At 35.8% G+C, this 14,948-nt stretch overlaps 1 protein-coding gene across 2 annotated transcripts in view; it reads left to right on the forward strand.

Annotated features, from left to right (window-relative positions):
• FRY (FRY microtubule binding protein) overlaps positions 1–14,948 on the forward strand; it is a 251,865-nt gene that overhangs the window by 150,269 nt on the left and 86,648 nt on the right. For both annotated transcript variants that reach the window (XM_065896299.1, XM_065896300.1), the window contains exons 24-29: positions 420–477; positions 1,811–1,902; positions 2,182–2,354; positions 3,662–3,822; positions 5,400–5,510; positions 9,207–9,361. In XM_065896299.1, coding sequence (XP_065752371.1) covers positions 420–477; positions 1,811–1,902; positions 2,182–2,354; positions 3,662–3,822; positions 5,400–5,510; positions 9,207–9,361 — 750 coding nt within the window. The remainder of the gene's footprint in view (positions 1–419; positions 478–1,810; positions 1,903–2,181; positions 2,355–3,661; positions 3,823–5,399; positions 5,511–9,206; positions 9,362–14,948) is intronic.

The raw sequence follows: 14,948 nt of genomic DNA on the forward strand, positions 1-14,948 counted from the left end.
TCTGATTAGACTGAAAATTTCTTCTGTTTAGGCAATCAATTTTATTTCTCTTCAGTCCCTCAGCCTGTGGGAAAGTACTTTCAATTTAGTAAGCACTTACAAAATATTGTTGGTTTTAGTTGTTCAGGTAGGGATTTTTGCCATAGACTCTCCAGAACGTTAAATCAAAATCAAGTCAACAAATATGTATTGAGCCCAAATTATATACGTAGCACTGGAATTAAGACTGATAATACAAAGTACGAGTCAATGGCAATTTCCATTTCACCACATGATACAGAAATGGAAGGGCCAGAGGAGATTTTGATGTCAGAAGCAAAGTTTAAAATGCAGATGATTTGGGATTGAATGGCTAGATTTTGTGACAAATTTGGTGTCAACAATAATGAAGTCTAAATGCTCACCTTTTTCATTCATAGAGAATTGGTGGAAGAACTTCATCCATTAATGAAAGAGGCTCTGGAACGAAGACCAGAGGTAAGATTTTGAATTTATATAATTAATGCCTTGGCAGGAATAAAGAGGTAGACATAGAAAATGGATTTGAGGACATGGGGTGGGAGGGCGAAGCTGGGGCGAAGTGAGAGTAGCATCGACATATATACACTACCGAATGTAAAATAGATAGCTAGTGGGAAGCAGCTGCATAGCACAGGGAGATCGGCTCGGTGCTTTGCGATGACCTAGAGGGGTGGGATAGGGAGGATGGGAGGGAGGCTCAGGAGGGAGGGGACATGGGGACATGTGTATGCATGTGGCTGATTCACTTTGTTGTACAACAGAAACTAACAGTGTTGTGAAGCAATTATACTCCAATAAAGATCTATTAAAATAATAATTAATGCCTTGGTTTATTTGGACAGTAGTGTGAATTTAAACCATACCCGATAGTTTCCCCTAAAGAATACAAACATACCAACATGTTGTGTTTTTTTTTTTATTTTTGAGTGTTTTATTTATATCAAATTGGATAAAATGTGTGTATTTCTCAGACAGAAAAGATATGTTGAGGTAGAAATGTACCTTTCAACTATTCACCAACATGCTTTTAACAATGAATCTTACTATTTTAACTTTTGTTATTTTCATTAATTTTTGATATTTGAGTATTTAGTATAATCTGGTTCTGATTTTAAAAGATTTTAGGTCCTAAACTTATGAAAGTAAAGCAACCTAAATAGTCATATGTATGTTAAGATATTATATTCTTTTGTAAGAGGTTTGAGTTAAGATTGAATTTGGGGTTGTAGTTAGTTTGCTTTTTTTTATAAGGGGTTGAATAGCCAAGAAAATTATTTGTTTCATCTGGTATATAAAGCACTTTCCTCAACATTATCTTCCCTGAAGTGAACTCTGAAAAGGATAAACTTAGAATGTAGCAGGATAAAAAATTAAATAAAATAGGATAAGACTAAAAAAGAGGCTTCCCATGTAGTAGATAAGATACAAGAAGTAGCAGAAGTTTGGCAATTTAAGTAAGAACAGTGTTACCTCTGTGACCAGAACTGGTGGGACTGTTAGTGTCCACTGTCCTTTGCCACTTCTTCCTGATGCTTTAGTTTTTCAGCAGCTGCTGGAGGCCTCTAGGAAATGAGACTTGTTGACTCTCAACATTTCCAACTTACAGATATTTATTGGCCCACTTGTGATCTGTTTCTCTTATAACCTGTGATAGCAAGCATTTTCTCTAAGGATTAGGAAGAAAGAAAAATACTTTCTGTCCTTTGTGTTTAGAAAATTGAAAATGACTAGATGACATCTTCCTTTATTGTGCCCATGTTTATAAGTGGTATTACCTCTTTCTGCACAGAACAAAAAACGCCGAGAACGGCGAGACTTGTTAAGGCTACAGCTACTTCGAATTTTTGAACTTCTGGCTGATGCTGGTGTAATAAGTGACAGGTAAGGTGGAAATTCTACTGAGTTGATCTCTCCTCACCAAACTAATGTCTTTGCCTCTCTTTTTCTCGTTCTTTTTTTTTTAAAAAAAATATATTACCTTTAACTTTTACTTAGAAAAGTCCAAAAAACCTTGTTTTTTTCATATTCTGTTTACCCTGCATATACGTCAAGGACAAATTTAGTGTGCGAGTTCTAACAGTGAATCTTATTTTCCATGACGCATGCACTGCTTTGACATCAAGACTAATCACCTACAAGTTCAATTTCCTCTTATTCCAGCACCAATGGAGCCTTAGAACGGGATACTTTAGCCCTTGGAGCTTTGTTCTTAGAGTACGTGGACCTGACCCGCATGCTCCTGGAAGCTGAAAATGATAAAGAAGTGGAAATTCTTAAAGATATCCGGGCACATTTTAGTGCCATGGTTGCCAACTTGATTCAGCGCGTTCCAGGTACAGTGATGCCTCACTGCAAATTACCTTTTGTGCTTGAAATCTCATTTGTGTTCCTCATTACTGTGCTCTCCGCTTTAAACCTACTGACCTGTTTGCAGGTCTGGGATGGGATCGTTTATTTGTTTGGAAATCCTTGGAACAGATCGTGGGCATGCAGCACAGAGTTGGAAGGGCAACGATAGAAATTAACTTTGGCTTTGTGCTCGTCATTATTTCTGTTCTTTGTTTTGGTTCCCACCTGCAAATGAACCTGTATGATTTCCATAGAAAGGAAGTAATTCAGAGGGAAAGTTCAGTTCACAAAGGCTCTATTTTTTCATTCTCACTGTGCTAATCTGTGAACATATAATCTCAGCAATGTTCCTGCTCTTGACTCTATCCAGTCAACACATTATATATAGAATTCTATATAGCTTAAGAAATTATATTATTGGGATTTTTTTCATAGAACAAATGGGTCTGAAACATTTTCATCTAATAGAAGCATAGAGAATAAAAATAGCTGGTCAGTTTGGTATAAAAATTAATTGCTGGAATTAAAATGTTTTGACATAATTACAAAAAGCTTCAGCTCATCTGTTTCTACTTTTTCATTATGATTTAACATTATGATGTTGTAAAACATTCTTACCAATCCTCCTCATTTTTGATGACCCTAAATTAAGATTTGCCTTCTTGGGCTTCCCTGGTGGCGCAGTGGTTGAGAGTCCGCCTGCCGATGCTGGGGACACGGGTTCATGCCCCGGTCCGGGAAGATCCCACGTGCCACGGAGCGGCTGGGCCCGTGAGCCATGGCCACTGAGCCTGCGCGTCCGGAGCCTGTGCTCTGCAACGGGAGAGGCCACAGCAGTGAGAGGCCCGCGTACCGCAAAAAAAAAAAAAAAAAAGATTTGCCTTCTTCAGTTAAAGAATGTTTGTTTGAGATAGACAGTCTATCCGTTGTATTTCACAGTTCTTCCTAAAGGCGCAGCAGCCGTCAAGAGAACGTTTCATATGTAATCAGCAGCCGTGTGGAAGGTGTTGCAGTTTCTCTAGATAATGCTTAGAAAACAGTGTCTGTGAGTCCATCTTCTATCTCTGCTTTCTGCTCTGAGACAAGGTGCTGTTGACTGAAACATGAGGAGAGGAAAGAAAATTTAAGCTTGACTTTTTAAATACATATTTCATTATGTAAAGAAAACTTGAGTTAGAAAACGAAATTACTCCTTTCCCCCAAACTTAAGAATCATATGCATAATAGCAATGTAAACTGTCTTCACTGTATTTTTCAGTCTAGTAGACTCTTAGCTCTGTTTTCTCTCTAGTTCACCACCGAAGATTTCTCTTCCCCCAGCAAAGCCTGAGGCACCATCTTTTCATCTTATTTAGCCAGTGGGCAGGACCCTTCAGCATTATGTTCACTCCTCTGGATCGTTATAGTGATAGAAATCATCAGATTACAAGATACCAGTATTGTGCATTAAAGGTAGGTCACCTTTGCCTCATGAATGACTTTTGTCAGATTGATGGTCTCTTTCCTTAAACAACCATGCCTTAAATAAGATGAAAATAAATACTATAATATGACATGATAAAATATAAGCACACGTGCAAAAAACCACAAATATATACACGTATATAAATACATAAGCTTACTCTATAAATTCTAAAATATCCATACATAAACAAAATAGATAACTATGTATAAACATGTAAATATTCCGATTGTGTTCACAATTTCAAAATGCGAAACTTTTCCAAGATCCCACTTTTATCTAAGGTTTCTACTATATGAAAACCATAGTTTTTGCTTATTTACCCTTTAAGTAACTGCCTTGCAAGTTAATTTCCAACTTAAAATATATATATTCCCTTTTTAGTCTCCTCCTATCCTAAGGACTCCCAGAAATAAGTTTCTACACTACTAGGACTGTTCAACATTTTCAGAACCATTATTCCTTACAGCTTAATTTCCTTTAGAAAACTAACTGTATATTGTCTCAGTCATATATACCAGGAGTTGCTAACTGTCACGTTGACTTTTGACTTTATGGAGCTAATATAAGCCATGGCCCTGATAATCATTTGGACCTACGGATTACAAAGTGAATCAAGATCTTCCCTTCTCTTGCTTTCTCCCCACCTCAAAGGAACTAAAGTTCATATTCTTCATTTTCTTTATCTTTGATTAAGAATCACAGTTATTTATTTCTACATAGTTTGCTTTAGTTTCATGGTTTAAAGGAAGATGTAATCTAGTGATTTATGGTTTCATAGTGCATCAGTCAAGTATTTGTCAAGTTTGTTGGTTCAGTATATTAGTTAAATATTTGTCATCAAAACAAAATTTGAAAAGCTATATTTATCATAAGCAGAATTCATTCACTTGAAGTCGCTGATGGTAAGTTTATTAAGTTCTGTGAAATGGTCATTTTGTTTTGAATATCTCAGCCTTTCATTATAAAGATTTATTATAAAATTACATGTCTACAAAGTTCAATTTATGGGTTTTAACTCTTATAAAAAGAGACAAAATTGGGAATCTGGTATTTTTTATTGAATCTACTAAGGAATACTTTAAAATCTTGTGGAAATAACTGCTTTAAAAGACCCTTATCGGGACTTCCCTGGTGGCGCAGTGGTTGAGAGTCCTTCTGCCGATGCAGGGGACAGGGGTTCAAGCCCTGGTCCGGGAAGATCCCACATGCTGCGGAGCAGCTGGGCCCCTGTGCCACAGCTGCTGAGCCTGTGCTCTAGAGCCTGCAAGCCACAACTACCGAGTCCACGTGCCACAACTGCTGAGGCCCACGTGCCTGGAGCTCATGCTCCTTAGCAGGAGAGGCCACTGCAGTGTGAGGCCAGTGCACCGCAGTGAAGGGTGGCCCCCGCTTGCCACGGCTAGAGAGGCCCTGCACGCAGCAGCAAGGACCCAACGCAGCCAAAAATAAAAATAAATAAATAAATACATATTTTTTAAAAAAAGACCCTCATCTAGTAGTATGTGTTTTAAAGTCAGTTGTGTACTAGTCAGTCATCCCAGGTTGTGTTCTGTTTTGTCATCAGGCAATGTCAGCAGTGTTGTGCTGTGGCCCAGTGTTTGACAATGTGGGCCTTTCCCCAGATGGCTACCTGTATAAATGGCTTGACAACATTCTGGCTTGTCAAGATTTACGAGTAAGTACTAGCCAAAAATACATTGTTTTTAAATGTCTTGGTTATCCTGCCTCAGTTGGGTTACTGACCTGTCTAAGCATTGTTCACAGCACAGTCTCTTCACACATCAGCCACAGAACTGTAGGCTTATGTGTTGTTCACATTACACTATGATGCATCAGGATAAAAAACACAGTAACATGTACCAAAATTGACTATAAACTAGGCTATAAGGCAAATCTCCACAAAGTTCAGATGATTGAAAGATACAGGCTCTGTTCTCTGATCACAATGGCATTAAACCAGTAATCAGTAATAAAAAAGATAATTAAGAAATGCTCTTCCAGATAACCAATGAGTCAAAGAATAAATAAAAATATAAAGTGAAAAATATTTTTAACTGAAGAATAATGAAACCACTACACACTAAACTTGTGGGTTTTAAATAAAACCTTGCTTAGAATATGGCCTTAAATGCATATATTGGAAAGAAAAAAGGCTGATGACCTATGCATCCATTTCAAGAAGCTAGAAAAAGAATAGCATATCAAACTCAAAATACATTGAAGAAATAATAGAGATAAGAGCAGAAACTAATTAAAGAGAAAAAATTACTGGAAATGATCATTTAAACCAAAAGTTGAATTTGTTAAAAGACTAATAAAATTAGTATATCCATGGCAAGTCTGATTAAGAGAGATAAGGTATATGTCACCAACCTCAGAAATGTAATGGGACATCACTACAGATGCTACAGATATTAAAAATAAGAGAACATATGAACATCTTTGTGCCAATAAACTTCAAAATTTAGATAAAATAGACAAATTCCTAGAAAAACACAGCACAAGAAGAAAAGAAAATCAAAAGTCATATAAGTAAAAAAGAAAATTAATCTATAATTGAAGGTCTTCCCACAAAGAAAACTTTAGGACCAGATGGCTTTATGGATTAATTCAACATTTAAGGAACAGATTGCATTGATTTAATGCAAATCCTCAAAGAGAAGACAGATGAAGAGGAAACATATCTCAACATGTTTTATGAGACCCACATAACCTTCATACTAAAACCTGACAAGAATTTAACAAGAAAGACAGTTAAAAGGCAAATCATTCATGAACATAGATACAGAAACTTTAAACAAAATATTAGAAAATTGAATTCAGTGATATATTAAAAAGATGATTCATCATGATCAAGTTGGGATTATTCAAGAACTACAAGATTGGTTTAATATTCAAATGTCGTTCAATTCATTTGTATATTAATTATATTAAAGTTGCAAGAAGGAAATATCATCTGATCATTTCAATGGATGCAGAAAAAGCATTAATAAAATTCTACATTCATTCATAAGAGAAACTAATGAAACTAAGAATAAAAAAGAACTTCCTTAGTTTGATAAAGGGTGTCTTTAAAAACAAAAAAACCCCAGTAGTAAACATCACACTAAATTGTGAATATTGAAAGTGTTCTCTGAGACTAGAATGACCAAGGAAGCCCATTTTCATTACTTCTATCAACATTATACTAAAGATCCTAGCCAATGTTTTAGAAGAGAAAAAATAAGATATCATGAGTGAAAAAGAAGAAATAGTTTATACAGAAACAGACTCACAGACTTAGAGAACGAATTTATGGTTATGGGGGGTGGGAGGGATAGATTGGGAGTTTGGGATTGACGTGTACATACTGCTATATTTAAAATAGATAACCAACAAGGACCTACGGTACAGCACAGGGAACTCTGCTCAATGCTCTGTAATAACCTACATGGGAAAAGAATTTGAAAAAGAATAGATACATGATTATGTATAACTGAATCACCCTGCTGTACACCTGAAACTAACACAACATTGTTAATCAACTATACTCCAATATAAAATAAAAATTGAAAAAAAAATAGTTTGTAGATCTAAATGTGAAAGCTGAAAAACTGAAGTTTCTAGAAAATAAAACAGAAGGCTATTTTAATCCCTGGGGTTAGGGAAAGATTTATTAAATAGGATGCAAAAATTACTAACCATAAGGGGAGACTAATTAATAACTTCTGCTTGCCAAAAGACACAATTAAGAGTGTAAACAGGCTAGCTGTAGAGTAAAAAAAGATATTTGCAACATAAAGCCAACAGAGTTCTTATCTAGAATATATAAAGGACCTCTACAAAAAAATAAGGTAAAGACACATAGAAAAATGAGCAAGAGACTTAAACAAGCAATTTACAAAAGAGGTTATCCAGTATGTGCAATGTAAGACATGTATAGAAATATTCAAAGCAGTATTATGAAGTCAAAAGCTGGAAACAACCCAGATGTTCATCAGTAGTAGAATGAATAAATTGTGGAGCAATCATAAATTAGAATACTATACAACAATGAAAACGAATAAATGTTGATGGCTTTTAAACATAAGTTGAGTGAAAGAAAGACACAAAATTATATACTCTATAATTCTATTTACACAGAGTTCAAAGCAGCTCAAACTGACCAATGGTGGTAGGAATCCAGATAGTGGTTACTTTTGAGGAAGAGAGGCTAGTGATGAAGAGAATACACAAAGCAGGCTTCAGTGGTGCTGGTGATCTGGTTTCTTCTGGTATTCACACTAGTGTGTTTAGTTAACATAACTCACCATTTACTTGTGAATTATATACTATCTACATTTTATAAAGTTTCTAAAGCACAATAAAAACTTGCTGATTTTCTTTCAAGTTGAACTAAGTTTTTAATGAGATGTTATTTTTAAGTCCTTTGCAATAGTATCACCAGCTTTTATCTGCTTCTAAGTACTTAAGCCCACGGGGAACTAGGTTGATGATATTTGACCATCCAATTAGAATATAGCTCCCCAACTATACTTCAATAAAAATTAATTTTAAAAAATGGTAATTTTGGTACACAATAAAGATTTTTAGTTTAAAAAAAAGCAAAAAAGAAAAAGAAAGGAAAAGAATATAGCTCCCATCTGGGCCCATACCCTATAATATAAGAACAAACAAGGCATAATCTTTCCTTCTCCACCTTGTTGCTACTGGCAGGAGAATGGACAACTTCAGGAAGAGGCAGGAGAATGTTACTTTCTGAGGGGAATATAGCCTCCAGACACCAGGCTTGTCCTGGACAAATGTGACCATCCAGTATTTAACAGTAGCTTCAAGAATCATCAGTTAATGATCCTATTAATTCTATCTAGTATGATAATCTTTTCATATGAAAGTCTCTGATCAAAAAGAGCTTATTGATATTGTATTTCTTTTTAAAAGATTGCCAGCTAAGCTGTACACCATATATTTAGTAATCAAGCCTCATAAACATATTCCCTCTGATCATTTTCCTTAAAAGACTTTGCATTCATGAAGGCTATCCTTTTATATATTTAAACTTTTTTAACCAAATACATGTATTTTTCAAAAATATTTTAAATACAAAAAAGAAACATTGCCAATGAAGTCTTTATCACCTTTTCAGAGTTAAAAATCGAGAATGAGTGGAGCCTATATGACAGATTTACACTGAGTCAAATTTAGTTTATACTTTTCAGTTGCAACATTGCATCCTCTTAAAGAGGAATTCCTGGAATAAAAACTAATCAAGATAAATGTTTAGTGTTCGCTTTCCTTTTACACAATTTATATTTGCTAAGCTTGATTTTGTGTCTTTCCCTTGAATAATCTTTCATTGAGTGTGAATGATTGCTTTCCTCCATGTGTTCAGGTTCATCAACTTGGCTGCGAAGTTGTTGTCTTGCTATTGGAACTAAATCCTGACCAAATAAATCTTTTCAATTGGGCAATTGACCGATGCTACACTGGTTCCTACCAACTCGCATCCGGCTGCTTCAAAGCCATAGCAACTGTGTGTGGAAGCAGGTATGAATTCTTTAAGTGGAAGGTACTGGGCACTGGCAAGTGCAATTAAGGTTACTCTTCATCGTATGAATAATTGAGAGCTGACTGTTTTTGCAAATCTTTGAACAGAGTAAATTCTAAGGAAATACAAAATGGCCTCTCTTTCCCCAGCAGATAGCCTATTCCCTCTAAGTTCACAGCTACGTTGATTTTTTATTCTACCAGGAGAATGGTTTGTAGTTATAGACTGGAAATTTTTTTTAATTGCCTGGAAATTTATAATGAAGTGTTAGAGCAGGATTTGAAAATGGTAAAGATACCTTAAAGGAATTTCTAGAAATGTCTGTGAAAGGTATGAATTGTAAGCACTTCAGCCATTTTGAGACCAAACAACTCGGGAAGCAACCTAAAAATGTTAAATTTCTCTTGCCCAGACCTTGGGAAAAGAAAAAAAGAAAGGAAAATGTGTCTCCTGGGATTCCATGGATTGCACTTTTAAAACCGGTGCCCTAGCTATGTAAATCAGTCATTCAGTGGGGTATTTCAGTTCTATAATTTATTGAAAGAAGTTTTTTCATAACTAAGACGAAAGGGTTAATGAACCTCCCCATATTGCAAAAGCTATTCCCAAGAAAGAGCTTATCCTGTATTAGAAATCCAGAGAAGGCAGCTCAGGTTTATTTTATTTTATTTTTTTAACATCTTTATTGGAGTATAATTGCTTTACAATGGTGTGTTAGTTTCTGCTTTATAACAAAGTGAATCAGCTATACATATACATATATCCCCATATCTCCTCTCTCTTGTGTCTCCCTCTCACCCTCCCTATCCCACCCCTCTAGGTGGTCACAAAGCACCGAGCTGATCTCCCTGTGCTATGTGGCTGCTTCCCACTAGCTACCTGTTTTACGTTTGGTAGTGTATATATGTCCATGCCACTCTCTCACTTCGTCCCAGCTTACCCTTCCCCCTCCCCGTGTCCTCAAGTCCATTCTCTACATCTGTGTCTTTATTCCTGTCTTGCCCCTAGGTTCTTCAGAACCTTTTTTTTTTTTTTAGATTCCATATATATGTGTTAGCATATGGTATTTGTTTTCCTCTTTCTGACTTACTTCACTCTGTATGACAGACTCTTATGTCCATCCACCTACTACAAATAACTCAATTTCATTTCTTTTTATGGCCGAGTAATATTCCGTTGTATATATGTGCCACATCTTCTTTATCCATTCATCTGTCGATGGACACTTAGGTTGCTTCCATGTCCTGCTATTGTAAGTAGAGCTGCAATGAACACTGTGGTACATGACTCTGTTTGAATTATGGTTTTCTCTGGGTCATATGGTAGTTCTATTTTCAGTTTTTTAAGGAACCTCCATACTGTTCTCCACAGTGGCTGTACCAATTTACATTCCCACCAACAGTGCAAGAGGGTTCCCTTTTCTCCACACCCTCCCCAGCATTTATTGTTTGTAGATTTTTTGATGATGGCCATTCTGACTGGTGTGAGGTGATACCTCATCTGTAGTTTTGATTTGCATTTCTCTAATGATTAGTGATGTTGAGCATCCTTTCATGTGTTTGTTGGCAATCTCTATATCTTCTTTGGAGAAATGTCTATTTAGGTCTTCTGCCCATTTTGGGACTGGGTTTTTTTATACTGAGCTGCATGAGCTGCTTGTAAATTTTGGAGATTAATCCTTTGTCAGTTGCTTCATTTGCAAATATTTTCTCCCATTCTGAGGGCTGTCTTTTCGTCTTGTTTATGGTTTCCTTTGCTGTGCAAAAGCTTTGAAGTTTCATTAGGTCCCACTTGTTTATTTTTGTTTTTATTTCCATTTCTCTAGGAGGTGGGTCCAAAAGGATCTTGCTGTGATTTATGTCATCAAGTTTATTTTTGAAAGGACTGATTTAGGCTGTTGATTGTCCCTTTTAATTAAATATTGCGTTTTAAATAGCTATCTTGAGCTACAGGGTGAAGGGAATAAATGTAAATTAGTTGTAAATTCCAACCTGTTATGGTTCTAAATGAATAAGAACAGTATTTTAGAAGACATCTACTTTCAATCAATCTAAAATGAACATGCTTTTTAAAGAGGCAAGTTTCTCTTTAATATTTTTCTTTCTTTTATAAAGATAGTAGATAACATTTCATGTCTAAAGCTTTCGTTTTCTGTAATCTTAGTAGTAAAATTTTTATTATATATATATGTTAATTTCCATAAAAGTCATATCAGATGAACATGATCTAAACTGTCTGATTTTCCATTGGTTTATTTCTTGATGTTAGCAATACTAAGTAATTTATTTATCCTATTGGATATTACCAAAATAACATTTTTTATAAGAGTCTTTCTCTGGAGTATTGTTTTATTTTCAGGTATTTCAGCATGCTAAAAATAAATTTCTGTTCTTTGATTTTTAAAAATATATTTAGAATCTATGACTTAGACCATAGATTCATTTGACAAAATTGAGAGTAATAAGTTTGCTCTCTTCACTGCCCTTCTCCCAGTGAACTTGGTTTGAACTATCCTAGTCACATTTATTTCATTGCATGGCCCTCTCATAAAATATCCCACTGCATTCCTCTGGATAAATCTAGGTATTTTTTTTAGGGAGCACAAATAAATGTTTTATGACTTTAGCAATATAGTCTCAGTTCCAACAATATCTCAGTCACAAAAACATTAGGATATAAAGCCCTCTATATTTAGAGTAGATTTTTTAAGAGAGCATCCTAAAATATTTTGATTTCTTAAACACATATCGCCTATCAGCTTATTTCACAACGCTCATCTGGTCAGAGGGAGGGTCAGAGGGCCAGGCAATGCCATGGCTGCCACCTCACTGCCAAGGCAGTAGCCAACATGTGACCACAAATGGTCGTTTCTCACCACAGGGCACGTTCAGAATTTAATGTTTCAGCTGTGGCTTAAATTTGCCCTCTTTTCCCATAAGTTCTCAGCCTGTGTCGTCTGGATAAGCCTCCAGATTTGTTTGCGCAGTCCTCGCACTTCAGTTGTCAGTACTTTTTTCAAAAACAATTCTGGTGTTTTAGACTTTGTTTTCTGCAAGTTTGCTTCTAAAAAACACCTAAGTAATTTATGAAATAATCTGTTCCTAAAATATCATACATAAACTGGATCATATTTTAAATTCCTCAAACAAGGTGTCTGTTCAGTAACTCCTGCAACAAGGCATACCCTAAAGTGAAGAATTCTTCCTGTAAAGAAAAGAATTACCTCTTCCTTGTCAAATGAGAATGATCATACGCTGTATTTATTTTTGTAGGAATATGACACTTTATAAGCAGACTCATTTATTAAGGAACAACTTATAACTGACCTTAAAATACCTAAAAGATTTCACATTTTAAAAATGCTCTTGTGGATTAAAATTTTCTACCTTTAGTTTTAGAACTAAACCAATTTTTACGTAGTTAATATATCAGTCCTTACATTCAAGAGCTGTGATAATGGGAAAAATGGTTCTCTGCATTTTTCTTTTTAGTTTATTTCTCTAAATGACTCTGTGTGTGTGTGTGTACGTGCGTGTGTTGTGAACTTGCTGGTCTCCAGTCAAAACTATAACTGTAACTATAACTAGGATCTGACCCTGGTGACGCTGAGAGATTTGGAAGTCAGAGTGGAAAGTGAATAGGACCAGGGGAAGTGAGTATAAAAGTAGAAAGTGGTGGTAGAACTAATAATATTAGTTTTGAAGCATTTTTCATAAGGTATGTTTCATATTTGATTAAAATCTATTAAATGCAGCTCAGTATTATAATTTAGCACAAAAGAAAATAGCTCACCTGTCAGGCAGCATTAGTTCAAATAACTGTTTGGGTTCTGTATGTGTTCTTATTAATTTTCCCCTCAATTCCAAGTTATATCAGTTTGGAAGAGATAGGGAAATTGAGAAAGAGATTAAATGGCTTTCCAAGGTTATAAATCAAGGTAAATAATATGCCCTATATTAAAAGTATAGACCGCTTCCAATCACTAGCTTAACTGAACAGAATTCTCTTCACATTTAATTAAATACTTAAGAATGCCATTGTCTTTACTCTTACTCTGTAACATACGACTAGAATATAGTTAATAGATGCCTTAGAATTACATGCAAGATCAAAGTTTTAATTTTTAAAGAATTTTGTTGGGTTTATTTTTGGAGGTGGTTTTTGTTGTCATTGTTCTTTGCACGTCTGCCTTGCCTTAACTGTCTATAAATCTTTGCTAATTTAAATCAGGCACTGCAAACTTGAATCCTTAAAAGTAAATGCCCCACATTTCTTAAGGGAATAGCATCCATCTATTGCCAAGGAAGACAAGGGAAGCTTATGATCCGTGAATCTCAGTCATACTCCCTAACTGGTGATGTAGAGCCTCATTTGGTTATGTCACTCAGCTGGAGAATTTCAGGAGAGCACAGAGTTTGGGAATTTGGGCTCTGGAAACATACTGTCTTGAGTTTGAATTCTAGCTCTGTCTCTCATTAAGCTGTGTGCTCTTGAACAAGTTACTACAAATGCTTACTCATTTGTGAAATAGGAGTGATGATAGGGTTAGGGTAAGAATTAAATAAAACCAATCTCTTGACCTAAGGTCTAGCACACGATAAGCACCCTGTAAACACTATTATTATTCAACAGCTATTGGAGGCAAAGAGCTATGATGTAATCATATCAGCTGGTAAAATCTGCTTCTCTTTAGAATAAAATTATTCTGAGCTTCATCATTTAGTTCTAAGCCAGAGCTAGTGGGTATTTCTCAAATTCTTCAAAATCTCCTCTCTTTCCGATTGAAAAAACAGTTTTATTTCTTGTTTACTTTCTGAACCATATTTACCTTTCATATTTATTTTACCTTTTTTTTTTTTTTTTGGCGGTGTGTGGGCCTCTCACTGTTGTGGCCTCTCCCGCCGCGGAGCACAGGCTCTGGACGCGCAGGCCCAGCAGCCGTGGCCCATGGGCCCAGCCGCTCCGCGGCATGTGGGATCTTCCCAGATGGGGGCACGAACCCGCGCCCCCCACATCTGCAGGCGGACTCCCAACCGCTGCGCCACCAGGGAAGCCCTACCATTTTATTTTTGTTCTGTATGAGCACAGCTGTCTTTATTTCTTTTACCCTTCCACTGCCTACGTTGAATAATTAAATACTGGAAAATGTGACATTTGGTTTCTAAGCCTATTTTAAACATCTAAATACAGATGTTTTATTTATGCTCTTGTACTCATTTGAGAGCTTTCTAATTTTTTCCTTCTCTGGGTTTCATTTTCTGTATCTGTGTTATTTCTTTCAGTGTTGTTCCCCTTAAGCTCTGTAGCTCAGTCTTAAGCAGCTAATTGAATTCCCTAATTACTTGGTCAAGTGCATAGCCCTGCATAAGAGGGAGGCTTTGTCTACCCTTCTACTGCCTTTAAATCCCCAGTGATCCGTAGTAGTTTCCAGTGTTTATTTATATTAAAAACATATGTATTAAATCCCAGTGTCAGAGACAGCAATGTAGGTAAGATGTCTCTGCTACTATGGGGCTCAGAAGAAAGTTACCTTTCTATTTTCATAGTCAGAAAGGTCTGTTTCCAGATACTGCAGTTTGTAAGAAT

The sequence above is a fragment of the Phocoena phocoena genome, chromosome 18 (genome assembly GCF_963924675.1).
Source record: "Phocoena phocoena chromosome 18, mPhoPho1.1, whole genome shotgun sequence".
NCBI lineage: Eukaryota > Metazoa > Chordata > Mammalia > Artiodactyla > Phocoenidae > Phocoena > Phocoena phocoena.